At 43.3% G+C, this 23,430-nt stretch overlaps 1 protein-coding gene across 1 annotated transcript; it reads left to right on the top strand.

Annotated features, from left to right (window-relative positions):
- Nucleotides 1–5,321: 5,321 nt before the first annotated feature.
- Nucleotides 5,322–20,738, top strand: LOC110520962 (synaptotagmin-2-like). Its single transcript, XM_090233449.1, has 9 exons — nt 5,322–5,468; nt 13,744–13,907; nt 16,144–16,322; nt 16,539–16,628; nt 18,702–18,869; nt 19,032–19,199; nt 19,342–19,459; nt 19,787–19,920; nt 20,151–20,738. Exons 2-9 carry the CDS (start codon nt 13,754–13,756, stop codon nt 20,358–20,360), a joined length of 1,221 nt encoding a protein of 406 aa, XP_090089575.1. The 5' UTR covers nt 5,322–5,468; nt 13,744–13,753; the 3' UTR covers nt 20,361–20,738.
- Nucleotides 20,739–23,430: the final 2,692 nt, after the last annotated feature.

Genomic DNA, 23,430 nt, shown 5'->3' with positions numbered 1-23,430 from the left:
TAAACTTTTATTACTCAAATTCCCAGCCGCACCTGAATCTACTAGCGCCTTATACTGGGAATGCAGGGAAAAATCAGGAAAAGAGACCGAGACAAACATTAGTGCAACAGAGGGCTCTGGATGAGAATGGTACCTACTCACCTGGGGTGATGCCAGAATGCCCTGCCTGCCTTCTCTATTCCCAGAGGAACCAACCCGGCACCGACCAGCAGTGTGCCCTCTGCGACCATGAATGGTGCTTGAGCGGGAACCCCCTCCGGTCTCCCTGCGCACCATCCCTCCCAATTCCATAGGTTCGGGAGAGAGGGTGCGGGAGGATGGAACAACCAGACCCCGATCTAGACGTCCACGAGTAGCCAGCATGTTGTCCAGCCTGATGGACATGTCCACCAGCTGGTCGAAGGTGAGGGTGGTGTCTCTACAGGCCAGCTCCCGACGGACGTCCTCGCGTAGACTACAACGGTAATGGTCGATCAGGGCCCTGTCGCTCCATCCAGCGCCGGCAGCCAAGGTCCTAAACTCCAAAGCAAACTCCTGTGCACTCCTCGTCTCCTGCCTCAGATGATAGAGGAGCTCACCCGCTGCTTTTCCTTTGGGTGGATGGTCGAATACTATCCGGAATTGGCGGGTGAACTCCGCAAAATGGTCCAACGCCGCATCCTCCTTTCTATACACAGCGCTGGCCCATTCCAGGGCTTTCCCGGTGAGGCATGAGACGAGGGCGTAACTCTTCTCACGGTCAGATGGTACTGGGGAGACCGTGGCCAGATACAAGTTCAGCTTAAGGAGGAAACCCTGGCAGCCGGCAGTATCTCCGTTGTATCCCGTGGGTAGGGATGAATGGATCTTCGGTTCCGGAGGGGAAAAAGCATTCAAGGGAGATTCCGGATGTGGTGGTGGTGGCGCTAGAGAAACTCCCTGTCTCTCCCAGCAATCCATATTCTGGACATTGCGATCCATGACGGAGCTTAAACAGTCAATCTCCTCCGCTTGTTCCCGAACGCGTTCCTCCACCTCCATGAGCTTCTCCTCTCCTGCTGACTTCATATATATTGGTCAGAGATTCTGTCAGATATATGTGTATAGGTGGCAGGGAAGTCAGGCGCAGGAGTGTAAAATTGAGTCTTTTAATAAATGTCCAAGTAACATGCTCCATAACACTAAATAGAAAAATAAATATAAACAAATATGGGTACGAAGACCCGTCGCGCAAAAAAAACACTACACTGACAATAAACTATCTCTGACAAAGACATGAGGGGAAACAGAGGGTTAAATACACAACAGGTAATGCACAGGATTGTAAACAGGTGTGTGGGAAGACAAGACAAAACCAATGGAAAATGAAAAATGGATCAATGATGGCTAGAAGACCGGTGACGTCGAACGCCGAGCACCGCCCGAACAAGGAGAGGCAATGACTTCGGCAGAAGTCGTGACAGTCCCGCACTATATAACATTCCGGATTTATAATTGAAGAACTATTTGAACTGTAATAGTTTAAGAAACATAGTTTTAAAAATAGTTTAATTAAGAAACTTTATTTTTGTACTGTTCAGTTTGATATAAAAGAAAATCTGCCAAAATGGAGTCTCAGGTCTGCCAGAACTACCACAGCGACTGTCAAGATGCCAATCACCTTGATGATCAACATGGAGATGTTTGCCTCATACACCTACACTTCAATGGCAAGGAGATGGCAATTGGCTAGCAAGTGGACAATTGTCTTGCTCTACGTAATGTTGTGTATTATGCCTGGGTCTAAATGTCATTATTTTCTTCTTATAGTTTCTGCAGGCCTAGGAAATAGCCAAGTAAAACTCAACTCCGTGAGTGAACCAGATATATCCTAGTACAGAGTAACATCTCCTTGGCAGGTTACCAATTAGGCTAATGACTTTCCAGATCGTATTGCTGTGTCAGTAATGTTTAGTTGCCTCAACAACGGAATGCCACACCTAACTCAGCATATCTTTCTAAACACTGTTTTTACAGTGCCTTGCGAAAGTATTCGACCCCCTGAACTTTGCGACCTTTTGCCACATTTCAGGCTTCAAACATAAAGATATAAAACTGCATTTTTTTGTGAAGAATCAACAACAAGTGGGACACAATCATGAAGTGGAGCGACATTTATTGGATATTTCAAACTTTTTTAACAAATCAAAAACTGAAAAATTGGGCGTGAAAAATTATTCAGCCCCTTTACTTTCAGTGCAGCAAACTCTCTCCAGAAGTTCAGTGAGGATCTCTGAATGATCCAATGTTGACCTAAATGACTAATGATGATAAATACAATCCACCTGTGTGTAATCAAGTCTCCGTATAAATGGACCTGCACTGTGATAGTCTCAGAGGTACGTTAAAAGCGCAGAGAGCATCATGAAGAACAAGGAACACACCAGGCAGGTCCGAGATACTGTTGTGAAGAAGTTTAAAGCCGGATTTGGATACAAAACGATTTCCCAAGCTTTAAACATCCCAAGGAGCACTGTGCAAGCGATAATATTGAAATGGAAGGAGTATCAGACCACTGCAAATCTACCAAGACCTGGCCGTCCCTCTAAACTTTCAGCTCATACAAGGAGAAGACTGATCAGAGATGCAGCCAAGAGGCCCATGATCACTCTGGATGAACTGCAGAGATCTACAGCTGAGGTGGGAGACTCTGTCCATAGGACAACAATCAGTCGTATATTGCACAAATCTGGCCTTTATGGAAGAGTGGCAAGAAGAAAGCCATTTCTTAAAGATATCCATAAAAAGTGTTGTTTAAAGTTTGCCACAAGCCACCTGGGAGACACACCAAACATGTGGAAGAAGGTGCTCTGGTCAGATGAAACCAAAATTAAACTTTTTGGCAACAATGCAAGACGTTATGTTTGGCGTAAAAGCAACACAGCTCATCACCCTGGACACATCATCCCCACTGTCAAACATGGTGGTGGCAGCATCATGGTTTGGGCCTGCTTTTCTTCAGCAGGGACAGGGAAGATGGTTAAAATTGATGGGAAGATGGATGGAGCCAAATACATACCATTCTGGAAGAAAACCTGATGGAGTCTGCAAAAGACCTGAGACTGGGACGGAGATTTGTCTTCCAACAAGACAATGATCCAAAACATAAAGCAAAATCTACAATGGAATGGTTCAAAAATAAACATATCCAGTTGTTAGAATGGCCAAGTCAAAGTCCAGACCTGAATCCAATCGAGAATCTGTGGAAAGAACTGAAAACTGCTGTTCACAAATGCTTTCCATCCAACCTCACTGAGCTCGAGCTGTTTTGCAAGGAGGAATGGGAAAAAATGTCAGTCTCTCGATGTGCAAAACTGATACAGACATACCCCAAGCGACTTACAGCTGTAATCGCAGCAAAAGGTGGCGCTACAAAGTATTAACTTAAGGGGGCTGAATAATTTTGCACGCCCAATTTTTCAGTTTTTGATTTGTTAAAAAAGTTTGAAATATCCAATAAATGTCGTTCCACTTCATGATTGTGTCCCACTTGTTGTTGATTCTTCACAAAAAAATACAGTTTTATATCTTTATGTGTGAAGCCTGAAATGTGGCAAAAGGTCGCAAAGTTCAAGGGGGCAGAATACTTTCGCAAGGCACTGTAAGTAATGTCCCCCACGTTATGGTGGAAGCACACACATTAGATGTATATCACATAGAATACAGCTACTGTATTGTCCCAGGATCTGATCAGGTTGCAGCTCTGCTAACTAATGACAGTGACCTGCCTCTCACACAAATACAAAAGTCCACAATGTACGCAAACACGAATATACACTATATGTAAGTATTGCTTCTGTCCCTCCTCACACCAACCTGGGCTCAAACCAGGAACCCTCTGCACACAACAACTGACACCCTCGAAGCATCGTTACCTATCACTTCACAAAAGCCATAGCCCTTGCAGCGCAAATGAAACAACCATTTCAAGGTCTGATGGAGTGACGTCACCAATTGAAACACCATTAGTGCGCACCCTGCAAACTAGCTAGCCATCTCACACTGGTTACATATACAAAAAATGCAGCTAATGCCTAAGTTGGACATCTGCAAACAGTTCATTGAGTTATCTGCCTTTATGCCATTACCACCAGGCTCTGGTGTGTTGATGCATTTACAATAGTGTCTGTAGTCACTCGTCTCACCTGTGTTAACCCACTTAAGCTGTGTTACTTCCTGGAGTCCCATTACGTGAATGAGCAGGTGGAGGCCATTAAGAAGCTGGGCGACCACATCACCAACCTCACCAAGATGGATGCTGTCAACAACAACCTGTTTGACAGGTACTCAGGAGGCCAGAGATAAACCACGTCCACCCCCAGGCTACGGCCTCCAGCCTCAGACCAGGACTCCTGGCTTTTCTGCTCTATCTTGCTGCCTTTGCATCTATAAGGAGGGGAGAGAGTTGAGCTTGTCTAACGTAACAGCTGTATTGCTCTGTACAACACTGTATTAGATTTGCGAGGGAAGGTATCTTGTGAAATGATTTAGTAGAAAGATCACAGAAGTTGTTGCTTTTGAGTAATGGGTGTCTTATCAGTTTATTCTGGTGCTTTGCACTTACTGAGCAGCTCAATACCAACACAAGGGTCCTTTTCACTAAGTATAACTGGTCATTATTAATCTGCACTAAATCTGAAGAATAAAACATTTTTGACTGTTTAATACAAATGCTGCTTGCCCAAAGCCGACATCTGTGTGCTTTTGTCTTCATAGAAATTAAAATAGATAATTGTAGGCCTACTACAGTGACTTCGTGGGTCTTAATAATGGGGAAAGGTTGACATGAGGTTTAAGGGACACTACCTCTGACCACAGAGGGGAGCAATTACATAGCTTGTCATAGTGCCTTAATGCAGGGCCCATAAAACAACCGTCAACTCTAGGGCCATAACGGAGTGCAATGGGAACCACATTTACTAGTTCACATAGTGGTCTGTGGAAACGTATGTTACATGCATAATACAATTTCACTACATGTACAGGATACCAGACATCCTTTGAAATTGTGAATCTAAATTGGTCTCTTTACCGCATTCACTAGCTCCGCTCCCACTATGAAGGTGAACCATGACACAGTAAGATGGGGGGATCCCAGACTGACAAATGGCCTGTAAAGTAATTTTGTTCACTCACAGCAATGGACAGTTTCCAGGCATTGCACGAGATAATAGCCAGACCGATGGGGAAAGCTGGAAAGATTCATTTGAGTTATTTCGTGTTTTGGTGTTTCACATGCATTTCGAGTGAGATCAATGGTGACAAATGGCTTAAAGTGGATAAGTAGTTGGCACCACAATATTAAGGGAGATTAACGGACAGGGGGAGAGAGAGAGCGTGACGGGGAGAGGAGGTGGTGACCAGCATAACAATTCTCGCAACACCGAGGCCAGAATTCATCATTTTTAACAAAAGGAAGAAGTTTGGTTTAAATTGGGGATTTCAATCGGGTGAGTTCTGTTGGCGTACGTTCACGAGGTAGCCTTTACTTTACACGGTGCATTTTAAAAGTGTATAATTAGATGGCCTAGAAGTCATTCAAACCCTTGTGCTATGCTTGGTAAATCCGCTAGCGAGCGCTTATGGCGCATGGGACATCCAGGGTTGATGGGCATAATATTTGCCATATCTGATTAATATATATCTTAAAACTGACATGCTCTACTGCTTATTTGAAGTAATATTTGAGAGTAGCCTACCATTCACATTCTATTCCTTATTGTGAGCCATAGGCCTATCCATGCTTTTACGTATAAGGTGCTTAGTCGTTTCCACTGGTCCAAAGTTGGCGACACTTTAATAGGATCGATAATGTATTTTTATTCCAGTTTACTTTAACTAGGTGAAAAATAACTCTGACCAATTATTAAACTATATCTACCTCAACTCGGACTTTCTGTCTGTGCATATGTCTAATGACCACCCCTCCAAAGCTACCTGCGTGCGTGACAACCAGCTAATATGAAATGTTCCGCTTATTATGTGAAAGTTTCCGCTTATTTTGGGGTTTTATTTTGGGTTTTAATAATTTTGGACGGGTACATTTGTGTCTTGTACCGTGTTTGCTTGGTAAGGGGTTAAATCCTGTTGTATCTGTTAGTGGTGCCAAAAGTATTAAATTAGAGGAGATGTACTGCTATGATGTTGGATACAGTTTGCATGTTGGATGCAGTTTGCACGAGGCAGGCTTGATGATGATGACAATGGTGATGATGAATATGAGACAGTGCATTCCAGTCTCAGATGGTCAACTTCTATTTTATTTAACTAACTCGCACAATAGAGAGGGCCATACAGTCAGCCATCAACATCCTGACCATAATGGAACTGTCTTTAGTTCACCACATAGCTACTAAGCCTTGAACCCTCTCAAAGTCCCGCTGCCAGCTGTTCACCTCTCCTGTCATCTCTTTACCACAGCTAGTACGCTACTCTGTCCTCAGTTTCCTTGTTTGTACCTACTTGTTTTGCATTGTGTCTGGTCTGTGTCCCCCATTGAGATATGACCCACATCACCAGTCCCAAAACAAGTCCCTCCCCATGCAGTTAAAAGACAGCTGGATGGGTGTAAACAATAGCAGCGTCCCCTATACCAGCTGGCAGTAGCCTGAGAACTATATCCCTGATAGCCATCCAATTCTTTCAGGTCTGCAGAAAGTTGTCAATAAGTGCCTATTATTAGGGGTGAGGAATCAGTTTGGGATTTGGTTTAGGATATGACCACCTGTTACAGATGGCCCAGTATAGGCCTACTCCAGTGTTTCCCAGTCCTTGTCCATGGGGCACACATTTTAGTTTTTGCCCTAACACTACACTGATTCAAATAATCAACTCATAATCAAGCTTTGATTATTTGAATCAGATCACTGTGTAGTGCTAGGGGAAAATGTGCACTGCCTGGGGTCCCCAGGACCAAGATTGGGAAACACATGGTCGGTCTTCTTGGTATCTAACCCACAAAACAGACAGGTTTGAAGATGTGTGCCATGATTGTTTCCTACACACTCTTGTTGTTCAGAATCTAAACATAGAAGGCAGATGATAGTTCTTGGCAATCTGGTTACCCAACATTTTTTCCAGAGAAAGTCAGAAACATTTCAGTTTGTTAAGGTCTCATGTGATGGCCCCTCAAGAATTTGGGTTGATGAACTCAAATCTCAATAAAATAAAATCAAACTTTATTTGCCACTTCTGGATTAACATTTCAGTGGGTGGTTCAGGTAAGTCATGACATGGCAGAAGTTGTCACGTTCTGACCTTAGTTCTTTTGTTATGTCTTTGTTTTAGTATGGTCAGGGCGTGAGTTGGGTTGGTTGTCTATGTTCCTTTTTCTATGTGGTGTTTTTGTGTTTGGCCTGGTATGGTTCTCAATCAGAGGCAGGTAGTTGTCTCTGATTGAGAATCATACTTAGGTAGCCTTTTCCCACCTGTGTGGTGTGGGTGATTATTTTCTGTTGAGTGTTTGTATTCTGCACCAGACAATGACATCATAACTTTCCATCAAACCAACTCATTGAATGCCCTACTCCTTGAAGTTTGCAGTTATGTAAAAAAACACTATTTTGCTCAAAATATATTTGAAGAATCTCAAATATAAATATATTTTGATTTGTTTAACACTTTATTCTTTACTACATGATTCCATGTGTTATGTCATTATTTTGATGTCTTCACTATTATTCTACAATGTAGAAAATAGTAAAAAAAATAAAGAAAAACCCTTGAATAGTAGGTGTTTTAATTTGTTTTACCGCTAGTGTATATATGTGTCACGACTTCCGCCGAAGTCGGTCCCGCTCCTTGTTCGGGTGGTGTTCTGCGGTCGACGTCTCCGGTCTTCTAGCCATCGCCACTCCACCTTTCATTTTCCATTTGTTTTGTCTTGTTTTCCTGCACACCTGGTTTACATCTCCTCATAATTACTATGTGTATTTAGCCCTCTGTTCCCTCCATGTCTGTGTGGGTTATTGTTTATTGTCAAGGTTGGCATGCTTCCGGCTGGTTTGCGCCGGGATCTGTTTTGAAGCCATGCTTTGTGGCAGCCGGTACTTTGTACTTTGTTGTTGTACTTTGTGCTGCCTCACTTGTTCTTTGGGCATTTGTTTTGTGACGCGGTTGTGTCAGTTGTAATAATTGCCTCAGTAAAAGTGCTTTGTCCACTCATCTCTGCTCTCCTGCGCCTGACTTCCATGCACCAGCTACACCCACCGTTTGATCATATGGTTGTATTGTCTGTCATGTGAAGTATTGGTCACAACATCAGTCCTCGCATTCCCAATCCTAACCTTAACCTTTGCAAAAAATTAATGTATTACTGAATCTAGACAGGCACTTTCCAACATGAGTTCATCAATCCAAATTCTTAAGGAGATTATTTTGGCTATACTTCATTCCAGAATAACTTTAACTGCCTATGGCCCAATAAAATCAACCAGTAGCCTGTTTAGCTAGGCCTATTCCATTGACCTTGTCCAGCACAAAGCACTCCAAAGGCTTATGCTAGTATGTGACCATAACCCTTGGAATAACAGTGACTTTCGCCAAGACCGGAAGTGAAAAAATAACCTTCCAACAGAGTGGTCAGTCAGGCATGTAAGCCTTAATCACTGACACGGTGATCTAGCATTTAACCAGTATCTAATCAGTAAGGTCCGGCCCTGACTCCCTGCATTCTGCCAGCATGATCCGTTTAAGGGAGTATACCACTGTGAGTGAGAAGTGGTGGCCAACCCTATGCTACTCAACCAAGCTAGCCCCCCTCTCACCGCATTGTGCACGTGTGTGTGTGCTTGTATGAGTGTGTTAGCGTGTGTGCGTGTGTGTGATCTTGACTGATGAAGTCACAAGCCTATTAGCCAGCAGTCTTATGTTTTGCCTCCCCTCACTCACCATCACATAGATGTGCTTACTAATCCTGCGCTTATGCATTCTATCTGCTTGGATTTAACAGGTTAATTTGACAAGTTACAAATCAGATATTGTTATGGAAATGTGATTGTTGGTTGGATAACTAGGTGGGATCTGTCTGTGTGACAGCAGGTGATGTTGTGGGGGTTAATGGGAGTGGTTTAGGTTGGATAAGGGATAGTAGGGGATAGGAGAGGGACAAGCAGAGAGCGAACTGAACTGTCCCTAATTTAGTTAAGCTCTGGGATTTGGGGATTACCTTTGGCAGTGAATCTTGTTACGTGTCTGTGCACAGTGAGAGGAGGACAGCAGATGTAGGAAGGTTGGAGTGTGTGTGGCATAATGCAGCCTTGCATGGAGGTATGCATATGCATATTTAACAGAGCGGGTCTTGCGTGCATATTAGTATGTGTGTGTGTGTGTGTGTGTGTGTGTGTGTGTGTGTGTGCATGCATGTGTGTGTGCCAACAGCCAGCCTTTGATGGAGTCAGAGGGATTAGTGATGGACACAGTGGGCATAAGAATGAGAGTTTCACTGTACCTCAACACACTCACGTTATGAACCAAGAGAGAAAGGAGGGAGGGAGGGAGAACAAGATAGGGGGACACGGAAGGGAGGAGAGAGATAGAGTAAGTGATAAGAGAAAGGGTTGGTGAGACGGAGTCAGGGGGTGAGGAGGGAGACATGGAGGTAGATTTAATTGTTTTATTTAGGATCCCCATTAGCTGAAGCCAATGGATACACCTGGTTCACATTCCCTCATCTGACTAAATGTATATATCCCTCTGTTCTCCCCATGTCTGTGTGTGGAATTGCGCCGGGTATGTGTTTGACCCGTGTGTTTTGTTTATTGTACCGTTTGTGTACTTTGGGCGTAATCGCTGTTTTCCTTGGGCATGAATAAAGTGCTCCTGTTATCACCCAACTCTGCTCTCCTGCACCTGCCTCTCCTTCAACCAGTTGCGCACATCGTGACAGAATTCCACACCATCTATGGAGTCAGCAGGAGCACCTCTGTTGTAGGGGTCGAGGAGCGCGTCCGGGAGCACACGGCGATGCTCTACCATCTCGGCGCTGTCATGGATCGCGTAGTCCAGACAATGGATCGCTGGGAGAGACAGAGAGTCCCTCCAGCGCCCTCCCCAGCACAACAGTGGTCTCCACTACTCGCCTCTCCTGCACCCGGTCCCAGTGGGATTTGTCTCGCCCTTCCCGGGGAGTTTGATGGGACAGCGGCACGCTGCCAGGGGTTCCTGCTGCAGCTGGAACTGTATCTAGCGACCGTCTACTACCCGGCTCCTTCGGGATGTGAGAGGGTGTCCGCCCTTGTCTCGTGCTTCTCGGGAAAGGCCTTGAGTGGGCCAACGCCGTGTGGGTAGAAGGAGATGCGGCGCTGGACCACTTTGTGGAGTTCACCCAGTCTTCGACCACCCACCCGAGGGTAGAGCGGCGGGTGAACGTCTTTTCCACCTGAGGCAGGGGACGAGGAGCGCCCAGGAGTTCGTCTTGGACTTTCAGGACCCTGGCCACCGGAGCTACTACGGTGGAAAGTCCAGACCAGGTCTCCACCATGCTCATTCCCCCTGAATATTCCGATTTGGCTCTCGCCTTCTCCAAGAAGAAGGCGACTCAATTACCACCCCATCGTCGGGGGGATTGTGCGATAAACCTTCAGGTAGACGCCGCACTTCCCAGGTGTCACGTTTATCCCCTGTCACACACGGAGACGTTGGCTATGGAGACATATGTCTCCAAATCTCTGCGTCAGGGGTACATTCGGTCCTCCACTTCACCTGCCTCCTCGAGTTTCTCAGTAGTATGGGAGCTGGACACGGACATTGAGCAGGCATTAAGTGCAGAGCCCACTCCCTTCCAGTGTCCCGCTGGGACCGGCTGATATATTGGGCCCACACCCTCCTCGGGTCATCCAGGCATTGGTCGGACAGTGTGTATTTTAGTTTATTAGCTTCCCTATATATAGTAGGTTGTCCCGCCCTTGTTTTGTGCGGGATTGTTTTTGTTACTCTGTTGGATTGTGGTTTTCATGTGGTTATTCTCCGGACTGTTTTGTCCTGTGTTTGGGCTGGTCTATTCTATGCGCCCTGTGTGTTGGCATGACCGTTTGTTTGCCGGAGAATAAATTCACGATATAGTGAACCCTGCTCTCTGCGCCTGATTCCAATCCACCACTCCTAGTATCCCATGACACTTCCTGCTCGGTGTGCGCCCAGTGTAAGGATCCTAGGCACCTGCCCAGAGGTAAGCTACACGCCTTAGCTATTCCAGAACGGCCTTGGTCGCACCTGTCGGTCGATTTCCTTACCGATCTTCCTCCCTCACAGGGTAACAGGGCCCCGGCGTACATCGTTCGTTCCATCCTGGATTTGAGGCGTCAGGCCTTCAGTACCTCGTGGAGTGGGAGGGGTACGGGCCGGAGGAGAGGTGCTGGGTTCCGGTTGCAGATGTTTGGATTCTGAACTGCTGCGGGAGTTTCACCGTCGCCCTGCGCCTCGTCCTTCGGGTCGCCCTAGAGGCTGGTGTCGGCGCGCTGCTGGAGCTGCGTGTCAAGGTGGGGGGTACTGTCACAACTTCCGTCGGCTCCTCTCCTTGTTCGGGTGGCAAGACAAATAGATCGACGTCACTGGCTTTCTAGCCATCGCCGCTCCATTTTTCAGATATCTATTTGTATCTACTTGTATTTAACCCTCTGTTTCCCATCATGTTTGTGTGTAATTGTTTCATGTTATTGTGGTGTTTTATTACGCGCTTTACTTTTGTTATGTTCTGTGTATTGAGCGCGTTTGATTTATGTAGTGCTCTCCTTTTTCGGGACTAAAATAAAAGTTTGCCTGTTTACATCACTCTACTCTCCTGCAGCTGACTTTGCCTCTAATACACCCGTTGACACTTTTCAAATTCAGGTCACTTTGAGCGGTTTGTTGATTCCATCGGTAAATAGCCCACCCAATCTACCTAACTCATCCCCATACTGTTTTTATTTACTTTTCTGCTCTTTTGCACACCAGTATCTCTACTTGCACATCATCATCTGCTCATTTATTTATCACTACAATTTATCAATTGTAATTATTTGCTCCAATGGTCTATTTATTGCCTACCTCCTCATGCCTTTTGCACACACTGTATATAGACTTGCTTTTTCATATACTGTGTCATTGACTTGTTTATTGTGTTATTGGCTTGTTTATTGTTTATTCCATGTGTAAATTTGTGTCTGTCTGTGTCACACTGCTTTTCTTTATCTTGTCCAGGTCGCAGCTGTAAATGAGAACTTGTTCTCAACTTGCCTACCTGGTTAAATAAAGGTGAAATAAAAATAAATAAAAATAAGAATTGTAATTGTAACCAGCTGCAATAGGATTGTGAGTGCACAAACTTTGGTCATATAGCTGACCCAACATACAGTGTTGCCTACCAAAGGCAAACATGGATTTGTAATTTTACACAACAAGCTTTTCAAATTCAGCTAACTTCGAGAAGTTTGTCAAGTGAACAAACTCTCAAGCATAAGCTACATTTCTTGTGCTTCTGAAGTCCACCCTACTCACAGAATAATGCTGATTAAGTTAAATTGGCTTTTTTACAGTGAAGACAAACATGAATTTGTATTTTGACTCAACAAGTTTTAATACATTCGTTGAGTGAACAAACGTTCACTCATTAGCTCAATTTATTGTCTTTCTTATAATTATGTTCACCAAACTCACAGATTAATGCTGATTAAGCATTGTAAGAAGGGCTATTTAAATACATTTGATTTGATTAAGCAGTTGGTTAAGTTGGCTTTTTTACAGTACAACCCCTGGACCGGACGCTATTCTATCACAGGCCCTTAACTACCAATCTGTCTATTTAAAGCTGAGTGCCAACCAAGCAAAGGTGCATTGACTCAGTTTACTTACTTACCATATTTTGGGAAAAATGGTATGACTCAGCAGGGTACACTTTAAAATAAAGGTGCAATTTGGAACAAAATAAGGTTATTGAGAGCAATTCCGTATGGTAACCATTGTATGGTCTCTAGAGAACCTGGAATTGGATGGTTGTTTGAAGAATCATACAAAAATCTCAAACCAGAAATGTTTCTGCCCGATAGGACTGCAATTTAATAGCCCTGCTGTAGGGTTTAAGCCTTATGGGCATATTTCCCAGGGCGCCTTTCCAGTGAATTGTAGTTACTTGTACCACCTATGACTGTGTTTGCTGGTGATAGAGATATTGTTGATGCTTTCAAGCCTGAGACCTTCAACAAGTGAGACCTAAGTGAATATGCAAAAATTCACCAGCAATAGAGAATACTGGAGAATATGATAATAATATCAACACTGGGGTTCCGTTACACCAATGGGTGTTAATTTAACTATTGAATCAACACTAGAAATGTTACACTGGAAAATAAACAGTTAGTTAACACTAGCCACTTTGTCATGAATCGAACACATCTGCAGGCTTCTACACATTTCTAGAACCTTTTAGAATTCTGAAGAAACGTAGAGGCCAGGTCAAGGACCCCACGCTTAACTCAAAGGTTCTTAAATGGGGGAAAGTTCTCCAAGGAACCTTAAGAGCTGAGGAAGAACCATTTAAGAACCTTTCATTTTTTTCAGTGTTACGAACTCCAAACCTTCCAGTCTCAGGGCAGACACTCGAAACACACAAGGCCACTGAGTTGGTTAGCAGCAACCCTAACCCTATCTAGTTTACTTACTTAACATGATGTTTAGAATGTATGGCATGTTAAAATATTTCTTAAACTACTCGAAAGTGATTGCTCTTTTGTCTCCTCTGCCTTTTAGCTGAGCTGTGATGCAATTGGCCTGTGTGCAAGCGCGGCCCCGTCGGGCGGCTGAGGAGAGAGAAGAGCCGCCCCCAGGCCCCGCCCCTCCCTCCACTCATCACTCTGACCACCAGTTCAAGAATATGAAGAGCAAGTTCTTCAACGAACTCACCCACATGCCAAGTGAGCCCTGAACACAACGAACACACACACACACATCCATCGCTCATTCTGTGTGTGTAATTTCGTTTCACATACAGTGGGGCAAAAAATATTTTGTCAGCCACCAATTGTGCAAGTTCTCCCACTTAAAAAGATGAGAGAGGCCTGTAATTTTCATCATAGGTACACTTCAACTATGACAGACAAAATGAGAAAAAAAAATAGAAAATCACATTGTAGGATTTTTTATTAATTCATTTGCAAATTATGGTGGAAAATAAGTATTTGGTCACCTACAAAAAAAGCAAGATTTCTGGCTCTCACAGACCTGTAACTTCTTTAAGAAGCACCTCTGTCCTCCACTCGTTACCTGTATTAATGGCACCTGTTTGAACTTGTTATCAGTGTAAAAGACACCTGTCCACAACCTCAAACAGTCACACTCCAAACTTCACTATGGCCAAGACCAAAGAGCTGTCAAGGACACTAGAAACAAAATTGTAGACCTGCACCAGGCTGGGAAGACTGAATCTGCAATAGGTAAGCAGCTTGGTTTGAAGAAATCAACTGTGGAAGCAATTATTAGGAAATGGAAGACATACAAGACCACTGATAATCTCCCTCGATCTGGGGCTCCACGCAAGATCTCACCCCGTGGGGTCAAAATGATCACAAGAACGGTGAGCAAAAATCCCAGAACCACACGGGGGGACCTAGTGAATGACCTGCAGAGAGCTGGGACCAAAGTAACAAAGCCTACCATCAGTAACACACTACGCCGCCAGGGACTCAAATCCTGCAGTGCCAGACGTGTCCCCCTGCTTAAGCCAGTACATGTCCAGGTCCGTCTGAGGTTTGCTAGAGAGCATTTGGATGATCCAGAAGAAGATTGGGAGAATGTCATATGATCAGATGAAACCAAAATATAACTTTTTGGTAAAAACTCAACTCGTCGTGTTTGGAGGACAAAGAATGCTGAGTTGCATCCAAAGAACACCATAACTACTGTGAAGCATGGGGGTGGAAACATCATGCTTTGGGGCTGTTTTTCTGCAAAGGGAAAAGGGACCAGGAAGACTGATCTGATGTAAAGGAAAGAATGAATGGGGCCATGTATCGTGAGATTTTGAGTGAAAACCTCCTTCCACCAGCAAGGGCATTGAAGATGAAACGTGGCTGGGTCTTTCAGCATGACAATGATCCCAAACACACCGCAACGAAGGAGTGGCTTCGTAAGAAGCATTTCAAGGTCCTGGAGTGGCCTAGCCAGTCTCCAGATCTCAACCCCACAAAAAATCTTTGGAGGGAGTTGAAAGTCCGTGTTGCCCAGCAACAGCCTGCTCTAGAGGAGATCTGCATGGAGGAATGGGCCAAAATACCCGCAAAAGTGTGTGAAAACCTTGTGAAGACTTACAGAAAACGTTTGAACTCTGTCATTGCCAACAAAGGGTATATAACAAAGTATTGAGATAAACTTTTGTTATTGACCAAATACTTATTTTCCACCATAATTTGCAAATAAATTCATTAAAAATCCTACAATGTGATTTTCTGGATTTTTGTCTGTCATAGTTGAAGTGTACCTATGATGAAAATTACAGGCCTCTCTCATCTTGTTAAGTGGGAGAACTTGCACAATTAGTGGCTGACTAAATACTTTTTTTGCCCCACTGTAATGTCCTCTCATCATTTCTTCTCTTTCATTTCATCCCCTGCTTTTCCTCCACTTATCACAGATCACAAACTCAAAAGTAAGTTAATATTGTTTTCACATCGCCTGTGCTCTCCTTTCCATCACTCCTCACAATAATATGTCAGATATCAATTTTCCATAACATAAGGCTACACGAGGCCTATGTATGTTGTGTTATACACTAGGTGTACAAAACATTAAGGACACCTACTCTTTCCATGACATACACTGACCAGGTGAATCCAGGTGACAGCTATGATCCCTTTGAATATTTGTTTTACAAAGTCTTTATATAATCTATAGTCTTTATTCCCCTGACTGTAATGTTTGGATACTCTGTTTTTCTATATTGTATATTTTGAGTTGCTTAAAAAAAAGGTCCTTAATGTTTTGTACACTCAGTGTATATGTCATAACCCTACATAAGGCCTATGTACAGTATGTTGTATAATAGATAGCATAAGGCTACACAAGTATTATATGTATGTTATATGCATGTTGTTATGTATGTTGTATTATAGATATCATAAGGCTATATAAGGCCTATGTCTATCTCTCCCCTAGTGCCCATGTGGGCAATAGGAGCCATAGTGGTGGTCGTGCTGGCTCTTGTGGCCTGTCTAGGTTTCTGTATCTGGAAGAAGTGCATCAACAAGGGCAAGAAGCCCAAGAAAGCACGCGAGAGGAAAGGAGGCCGAGGCAGAAGAAAGAAGGAGGGAGCCGGAGAAGGAGAGGAGGGCAAGGTGAGAGGAGAGGAGACAGAAGGAGGGAGGGCAATATAGTGTGTGGTGTAATGGGTGGTGTAATGGGTTCAAGTACCTCATTTGCAACTGGGTTTGAAATTATCTGAAGTGATTTCCAGATGTAGTGTCAGTAACTGTGTGAAGAGAGAGACTAATGCAGTGGCTGTGTAATGATACCTGTGATAAATAATTGATTTGATGTTCTCTCTCATTTAGGAAGGAGAAGGTAAGGAAGGAGAGGAGGAGGAAAAAGAGAATTTCGGAAAACTGGAGTTCACCCTGGACTACAACTTCACTGACAACCAGGTGTGTGTGTGTCTGTGTGTGTGTGTGTGTGTGTGTGTGTGTGCATTCGTGTGCATGCTTTTGTGTGCATTTCTGTCTTGTCCTCCTTGACATTTGACCTCCTTGATGTGAAGTGTCTGACTAATAACATGTCTAAAGGCTCTCTGACCTCTGTTCTTTGTCTGCTCAGCTCTCAGCTTTAACCTCTGACCTTATATTTGTGTCCTCAGTGACCTATGACCTTTTCCTCTTAACGGCTGAGCATTAAGCTGTGACCTTTAGAGGGGACATTTTCTATCCGCTAAATTACATTTAAAAGTCAGTTTAACCTTTCTGATCTCCCCATCCCGGATCCGGGATCGTGAATACAGACTCAAGCTCATTACCATAACGCAACGTTAACTATTCATGAAAATCGCAAATGAAATGAAATAAATATGCTAGCTCTCAAGCTTAGCCTTTTGTTAACAACACTGTCATCTCAGATTTTCAAAATATGCTTCTCAACCATTGCAAAACAAGCATTTGTGTAACAGTATTGATGGCTAACGTAGCATTTAGCATTAGCATTCAGCTGGCAACATTTACACAAAAAAACAGAAAAGCATTCAAATAAAATCATTTACCTTTGAAGAACTTCAGATGTTTTCAATGAGGAGACTCTCAGATAGCAAATGTTCAGTTTTTCCTGAAAGATTATTTGTTTAGGACAAATCGCTCCGTTTTCTGCGTCACGTTTTAGCTATGAAAAAACCCCTGTATCCAGGATTGTGTAAATCTATCAGCAAGCTCATTAGCATAACACAACGTTAACTATTCATGAAAATCGCAAATGAAATGAAATAAATATGCCATCTCTCAAGCTTAGCCTTTTGTAAACAACACTGTCATCTCAGATTTTCAAAATATGCTTCTCAACCATAGGAAAACAATAATTTGTGTAAAAGTAGCTAGCTAGCGTTAGCATTTAGCGTTAGCATTTAGCGTTAGCATTAGCGTTAGCATCCAGCACGCAACATTTCAACAAAAACATAAAAGCCTTCAAATAAAATCATTTACCTTTGAAGAACTTCAGATGTTTTCAATGAGGATACTCTCAGTTAGATAGCAGATGCTCAGTTTTTCCAAAAAGATTCTTTGTGTATTAGAAATAGCTCCGTTTTATACATCACATTTGGCTACCAAAAAAAATCCGAAAATTCAGTCCTCAAAACGCGAACTTTTTTCCAAATTAACTCCATAATATCGACTGAAAACATGGCAAACGTTGTTTAGAATCAATCATCAAGGTGTTTTTCACATATCTCTTCATTGATACATCGTTCTTGGACACATGGTTTCTCCCCTATATCAAATGGAAAAGTACGAGCAGCTGGCAATTGCGCACCGAATTCCACGCAGGACACCAGGCGGACACTTGGAAAATGTAGTCTCTTATGGTCAATCTTCCAATGATATGCCTACAAATACGTCACAATGCTGCTAAGACCTTGGGCGAACGACAGAAGGTGTAGGCTCATTCCTTGCGCAATCACAGCCATATAAGGAGACAATGGAAAACAGAGCTTCAGAAATTCTGCTAATTCCTGGTTGATGCATCATCTTGGTTTCGCCTGTAGAATGAGTTCTGGGGCACTTACAGACAAAATCTTTGCAGATTCTGAAACTTCAGAGTGTTTTCTTTCCAAAACTGTCAAGAATATGCATAGTCGAGCATCTTTTCGTGACAAAATATCAAAAATGAAATAGCGCCCCTAGAGATCTAACAGGTTAAGTGCACTGCGCTATTATGCGGCTTGAATTGAATCCCGGAAAACATTGCATATATGTGACAAATGAAATAATTTTTGGGATGAAGTCCTGTGCCGTTGTTTTGAAGTGTTCCGTTTGTGTTTGGAAAAATCTCAGGTTTAATTTTGCTGCGTTTCCGATTGAGAAGTACTTTGCAGCATTTATCATTCCCTTTAAAAGCTGCATTGCAATCCCCATATGGATTGAATCCCAGCCGAAATCCGCCTAAGTTATCACTGTGTTCAGATCTTACCTCTAACCTCTTACGTCTAACCTTTTCCCCCTCTCTGCCCCCTCTTCCAGCTGATTGTGGGTATCCTGCAGGCGGAAAACCTGCCAGCCATGGACATGGGCGGCACCTCAGACCCCTATGTCAAGGTCTACATGCTGCCAGACAAGAAGAAGAAGTTTGAGACCAAAGTCCAGCGCAAGAATCTCTGCCCAGTGTTCAATGAAACCTTCATCTTCAAGGTCAGTATGGGGTGCTGGAGAACAGACAGTGATATAGAGATGTTGTATTCATTCATGTGTATATGTAAAATCCTTAGAAAAGTTCTTACAGTACTGAGGTTTATGTAGTCGAGAACACTCTGTCCTGACCGTCTCCTTCCTGTTCTGTGTGTTCCTCCACAGATCCCCTACCAGGAGCTGGGCGGTCAGACTCTGGTCCTACAGGTCTTTGACTTTGATCGCTTTGGTAAACACGACGTGATTGGACAGATCTCCATCCCCATGAACAGTGTGGACCTGGCTCAGCCACTCCACGAATGGAGGGATCTGGTTGGAGGAGAGAAAGAGGAGGTGAGGACAGAGAAATACAGTCTGTTTTTTTTTAACGTCTACCTGTCTGTGTCTGTCTGTCTCTGCATATCAAACTATATCGAACTGTCTGTTTTAATACATCTTTCTATCTTCGTGCCTGTTTGTGTTTGTCTGGTCACAGGTAGAGAAGCTAGGGGACATCTGCATCTCTCTGCGCTACGTCCCCACAGCCGGTAAATTGACCATCAACATCATGGAGGCCAAGCACCTGAAGGCGATGGACTGCGGAGGCTTGTCAGGTGACCTTCTATTAGTCCTTACACTCTCCTAGTCAATACTAGCCATGCAGTGACGTTTCACTCTTTTTTTTCAAAACTAGACATTCTGTGATGGTAAACTCAACTAGCTAATAGTAGCCATGCTGTGACCTATTAATGACATCTGGTTGCCTACATTTTGTTGAAGTAATTCAACTTAAACCATTGGGCAGCATTACAGAGTTGCAGACACTACACATTAATTTACTGCATAATCATTTGTTCTGACAGTTTTTCATCCAAGTGGCTCACCCTCTGTTTGACCTCTGTAACTAACATTCCTCTCTACCCCTTGGCTTCTCCTACCAGATCCCTTCGTTAAAGTGGTGCTGCAGCACCAAGGCAAGCGGCTGAAGAAGAAGAAGACAACAGTCAAACAGAACACTCTGAACCCCTACTTCAATGAAAGCTTCAGCTTCGAGATTCCATTTGGCCAAATACAGGCATGTACAACAAACTTCCCATAAGGAAGACATCTTGGGGTTGTGATAACAGGTTTTCCTGTGGGTTGGGCGACCTGTGTTTGAGGACTCTCACGGTGTTTCTCTTGAACATTGCACGCTCCTGCCATTTCCTGCTGTATGTTGAACAACACTGTACATGTGGTGGTATTTTGATTTCATCTGACTTTTTAAACTTGACGCTTTTTCCGCTCTTCCCTTTCCTCTTGCAGAAAGTCCAAGTGTTGATCACGGTGTACGATTACGACAAGCTGGGCAGCAACGACGCCATCGGGAAGGTTTGGATCGGCTTCGGTGCCTCAGGGGTGGGCCTTCGCCATTGGTCAGACATGCTGGCCAATCCAAGACGTCCCGTAGCCCAGTGGCACGCCCTGTGTCCTGAGGAGGAGGTGGACGAGGCCCTGAAGAAACCCATCCGCTAAACGTACACTGACACGTCACTGAACATTCTTGTACATGTTAAAACAAACAACATAAGACACAACAACCCACCTGACATTTCTGATAATTTTTTCTGGTACTCTCTCCTTCCTTATTATTCTCCATAGAACATCAAAATAATACTTATTTTGCATATGAACTAATTGTACTGTTTGTTTTTACTTTTGTGTCCCTTTTGACCATTTTGATGTTAAGTTATGAGTAGGCTGACTGTTTTGTGCTTTTGTGTATGAATGTGTGCACATGTGTCGTGCGCGTGTGTTCGTATTAAACCATAGTTCATGAAAGCTTTCTCTTATTTATCTCCTGAATGTAATGTGAGCGGTTGTAAATGACTAAATAAATAATTCCCCAAATTACCAGATGGATGGTCAGATAGATTTGCAACCTTAAGTATTTATTTATTTAACCCTTATTACAGATGAGCCCTGAATTACATTCGATCACACCGACAGCGTCATTGCATTTTGGTACACCAGAATTATATTATTTTCCAATGAAACACTGCGTTTGCCTTGCACTATTGCTTTGCAGAGGCAGTTGCAGTGTCGGTGTGGTGCACACTTTGGATTTATCAAACATATGTGAAACTGTATATGTAAACAGCTTAACAAGTTGTATTTACAACTTGAGCAGCTGAGCAAAATCTGTGGGATGGCTGGATAATTTCTACGTCCTCTTCCCTCCCCACACCCTCACCCTCCCTCCCTGTCTGTCTGTCGGATGGACGCACTGGACTGGCCTCAGCCAAACATGTGAGCAGGGATTTAGAGGGAGAGGAGGTGGGAGAAGGAGCTGGGGAAGATATACAGTGCCAGTCAAAAGTTTGGGCACACCTACTCATTGAAGGGTTTTCTTAATTTTACTATTTTCTACATTGTAGAATTATAGTGAAGACATCAAAACTATGAAATAACACGGTAGTAACAAAAAAGTGTGAAACAAATCAAAATATATTTAATATTTGAGATTCTTCAAAGTAGCCACCCTTTGCCATGATGACAGCTTTGCACATTCTTGGCATTCTCTCAACCAGCTTCATGAGGTAGTTACCTGGAATGTACTTCAATTAACAGGTGTGCCTTGTTAAAAGTTAATTTGTGGAATGTATTTCCTTCTTAATGCATTTGAGCCAATCAGTTGTGTTATGACAAGGTATGGGTGGTATACAGAAGATAGCCCTATTTGGTAAAGGACCAAGTCCATATTATGGCAAGAAGAGCTCAAATAAGCAAAGAGAAACGACAATCCATCATTGCTTTAAGACATGAAGGTCAGTCAATAAGAAAATTTGCAGTCGCAAAAACCATCAAGTGCTATGATGAAACTGGCTCTCATGAGGACCTTCACAGGAAAGGAAGACCCAGAGTTACCTCTGCTGCAGAGGATAAGTTCATTAGAGTTACCAGCCTCAGAAATCATCAATTCATTTCACCTCAGATTGCAACCCAAATAAATGCTTCACATAGTTCAAGTAACAGACACATCTCAACATCAACTGTTCAGAGGAGACTGTGTGAATCAGGCCTTCATGGTCGAATTTCTGCAAAGAAACTACTACTAAAGGACACCAATAAGAAGAAGAGACTTGCTTGGGCCAAGAAACATGAGCAATAGACATTAGAACGTTGGAAATCTGTCTTTTGGTCTGAGGAGTCCAAATTTGCGATTTTTGGTTCCAACCACCATGTCTTTGTGATACGCAGAGTAGGTAAACGGATGATCTCCGCATGTGTGGGTCCCACTGTGAAGCATGGAGGAGGAGGTGTGGTGGTGAAAATGTAAATGATTTATTTAGAATTCAAGGCACACTTAACCAGAATGCTTACCACAGCATTCTGCAGCGATACGCCATCCCATCTGGTTTTTGCTTAGTAGAACTATCATTTGTTTTTCAATGACCCAAAAATACACCTCCAGGCTGCGTAAGGGCTATTTGACCAAGAAGGAGAGTGATGGAGTGCTGCATCAGAAGAACTGGCCTCCACAATCACCCAACCTCAACCCAATTGAGATGGTATGGGATGAGTTGGACTGCAGAGTGAAGGAAAAGCAACCAACAAGTGCTCAGCATATGTGTAACTCCTTCAAGCATTCGAGGTGACTACCTCAAGAAGCAGGTTGAGAGTGTGCCAAGAGTGTGCAAAGCTGTCATCAAGACAAAGGGTAACTAATTTGAAGATTCTATATAGATTCTATATAGTTTCTCTATATATATATACAGCGAGAGAGAGAGAGAGAGAGAGAGAGAGAGAGAGAGAGAGCAAGAAAGAGGAAGAGCTAGATGAAGAAAAGATGCATGACAGAGGAGATAATCATTACTGTAGATATCACGTAAAAAGGGAGATAGAGGAGAATATGAATTAATTAAGTTAGAGGGCAAGCTTTCCAAGCTCTAACTTAAACAAGTCATTAAACAAAATCACTGCTACTAGCATTCAGCAGTGGCAGTTTGGTGACAAGAGTTAAGGCTCTATTCAATCCGTATTGCGGAAATTCAGTGTTACAGCGTTTGCGTTACAGCGTTTTGATTGACATTTAAAGACAACGTTCTTGCGTTAGCGGAAACCGCATTCACGGTAAATGCTGCATATGTCGGCTCAATCAGAAATGACCTTTACATTTCTATCGCAGAATCTGTTATGCTTCAGTGATACAGATTGAATGGAGCGTGTTTGTTTATGTGTTCCTCCACACATGTGAGACAGACAGTGTCATTACTGAGCTCTCTACAAGTAGATCAAGCCTATAATTCCCTTCTGCCTGTCTAGTATGTAGTGATGATTACTAGTGTCTGCTGTAATAATGGTTTCTAGTGTCAGGTAATATGTGTGTTGTGTATTTAAACCAATGAGTGTGTCTAATTAGTGCTTATACATCTCTCCAGCAGAGGGCAGCGTTTCCCTAGTTGAGTAATGTGGGAGCAGGATGACGTTGGCCAGCCTAGACACTGATACAAGGTCGATTTTGAGTCATTATACTTCTCCCAGGCTCCCAATAAAGTAATAAAAGTGTGTGTGTGTGACAATTTCCAGAGGAAAATCAAGCTAG

This window comes from Oncorhynchus mykiss, chromosome 4, assembly GCF_057628025.1.
Source record: "Oncorhynchus mykiss isolate SJ-2025 chromosome 4, ASM5762802v1, whole genome shotgun sequence".
Classification (NCBI taxonomy): Eukaryota; Metazoa; Chordata; class Actinopteri; order Salmoniformes; family Salmonidae; genus Oncorhynchus; species Oncorhynchus mykiss.
Note: the sequence above shows the minus strand (reverse complement) of the source record. Positions and strands in the feature narration are given on the sequence as shown.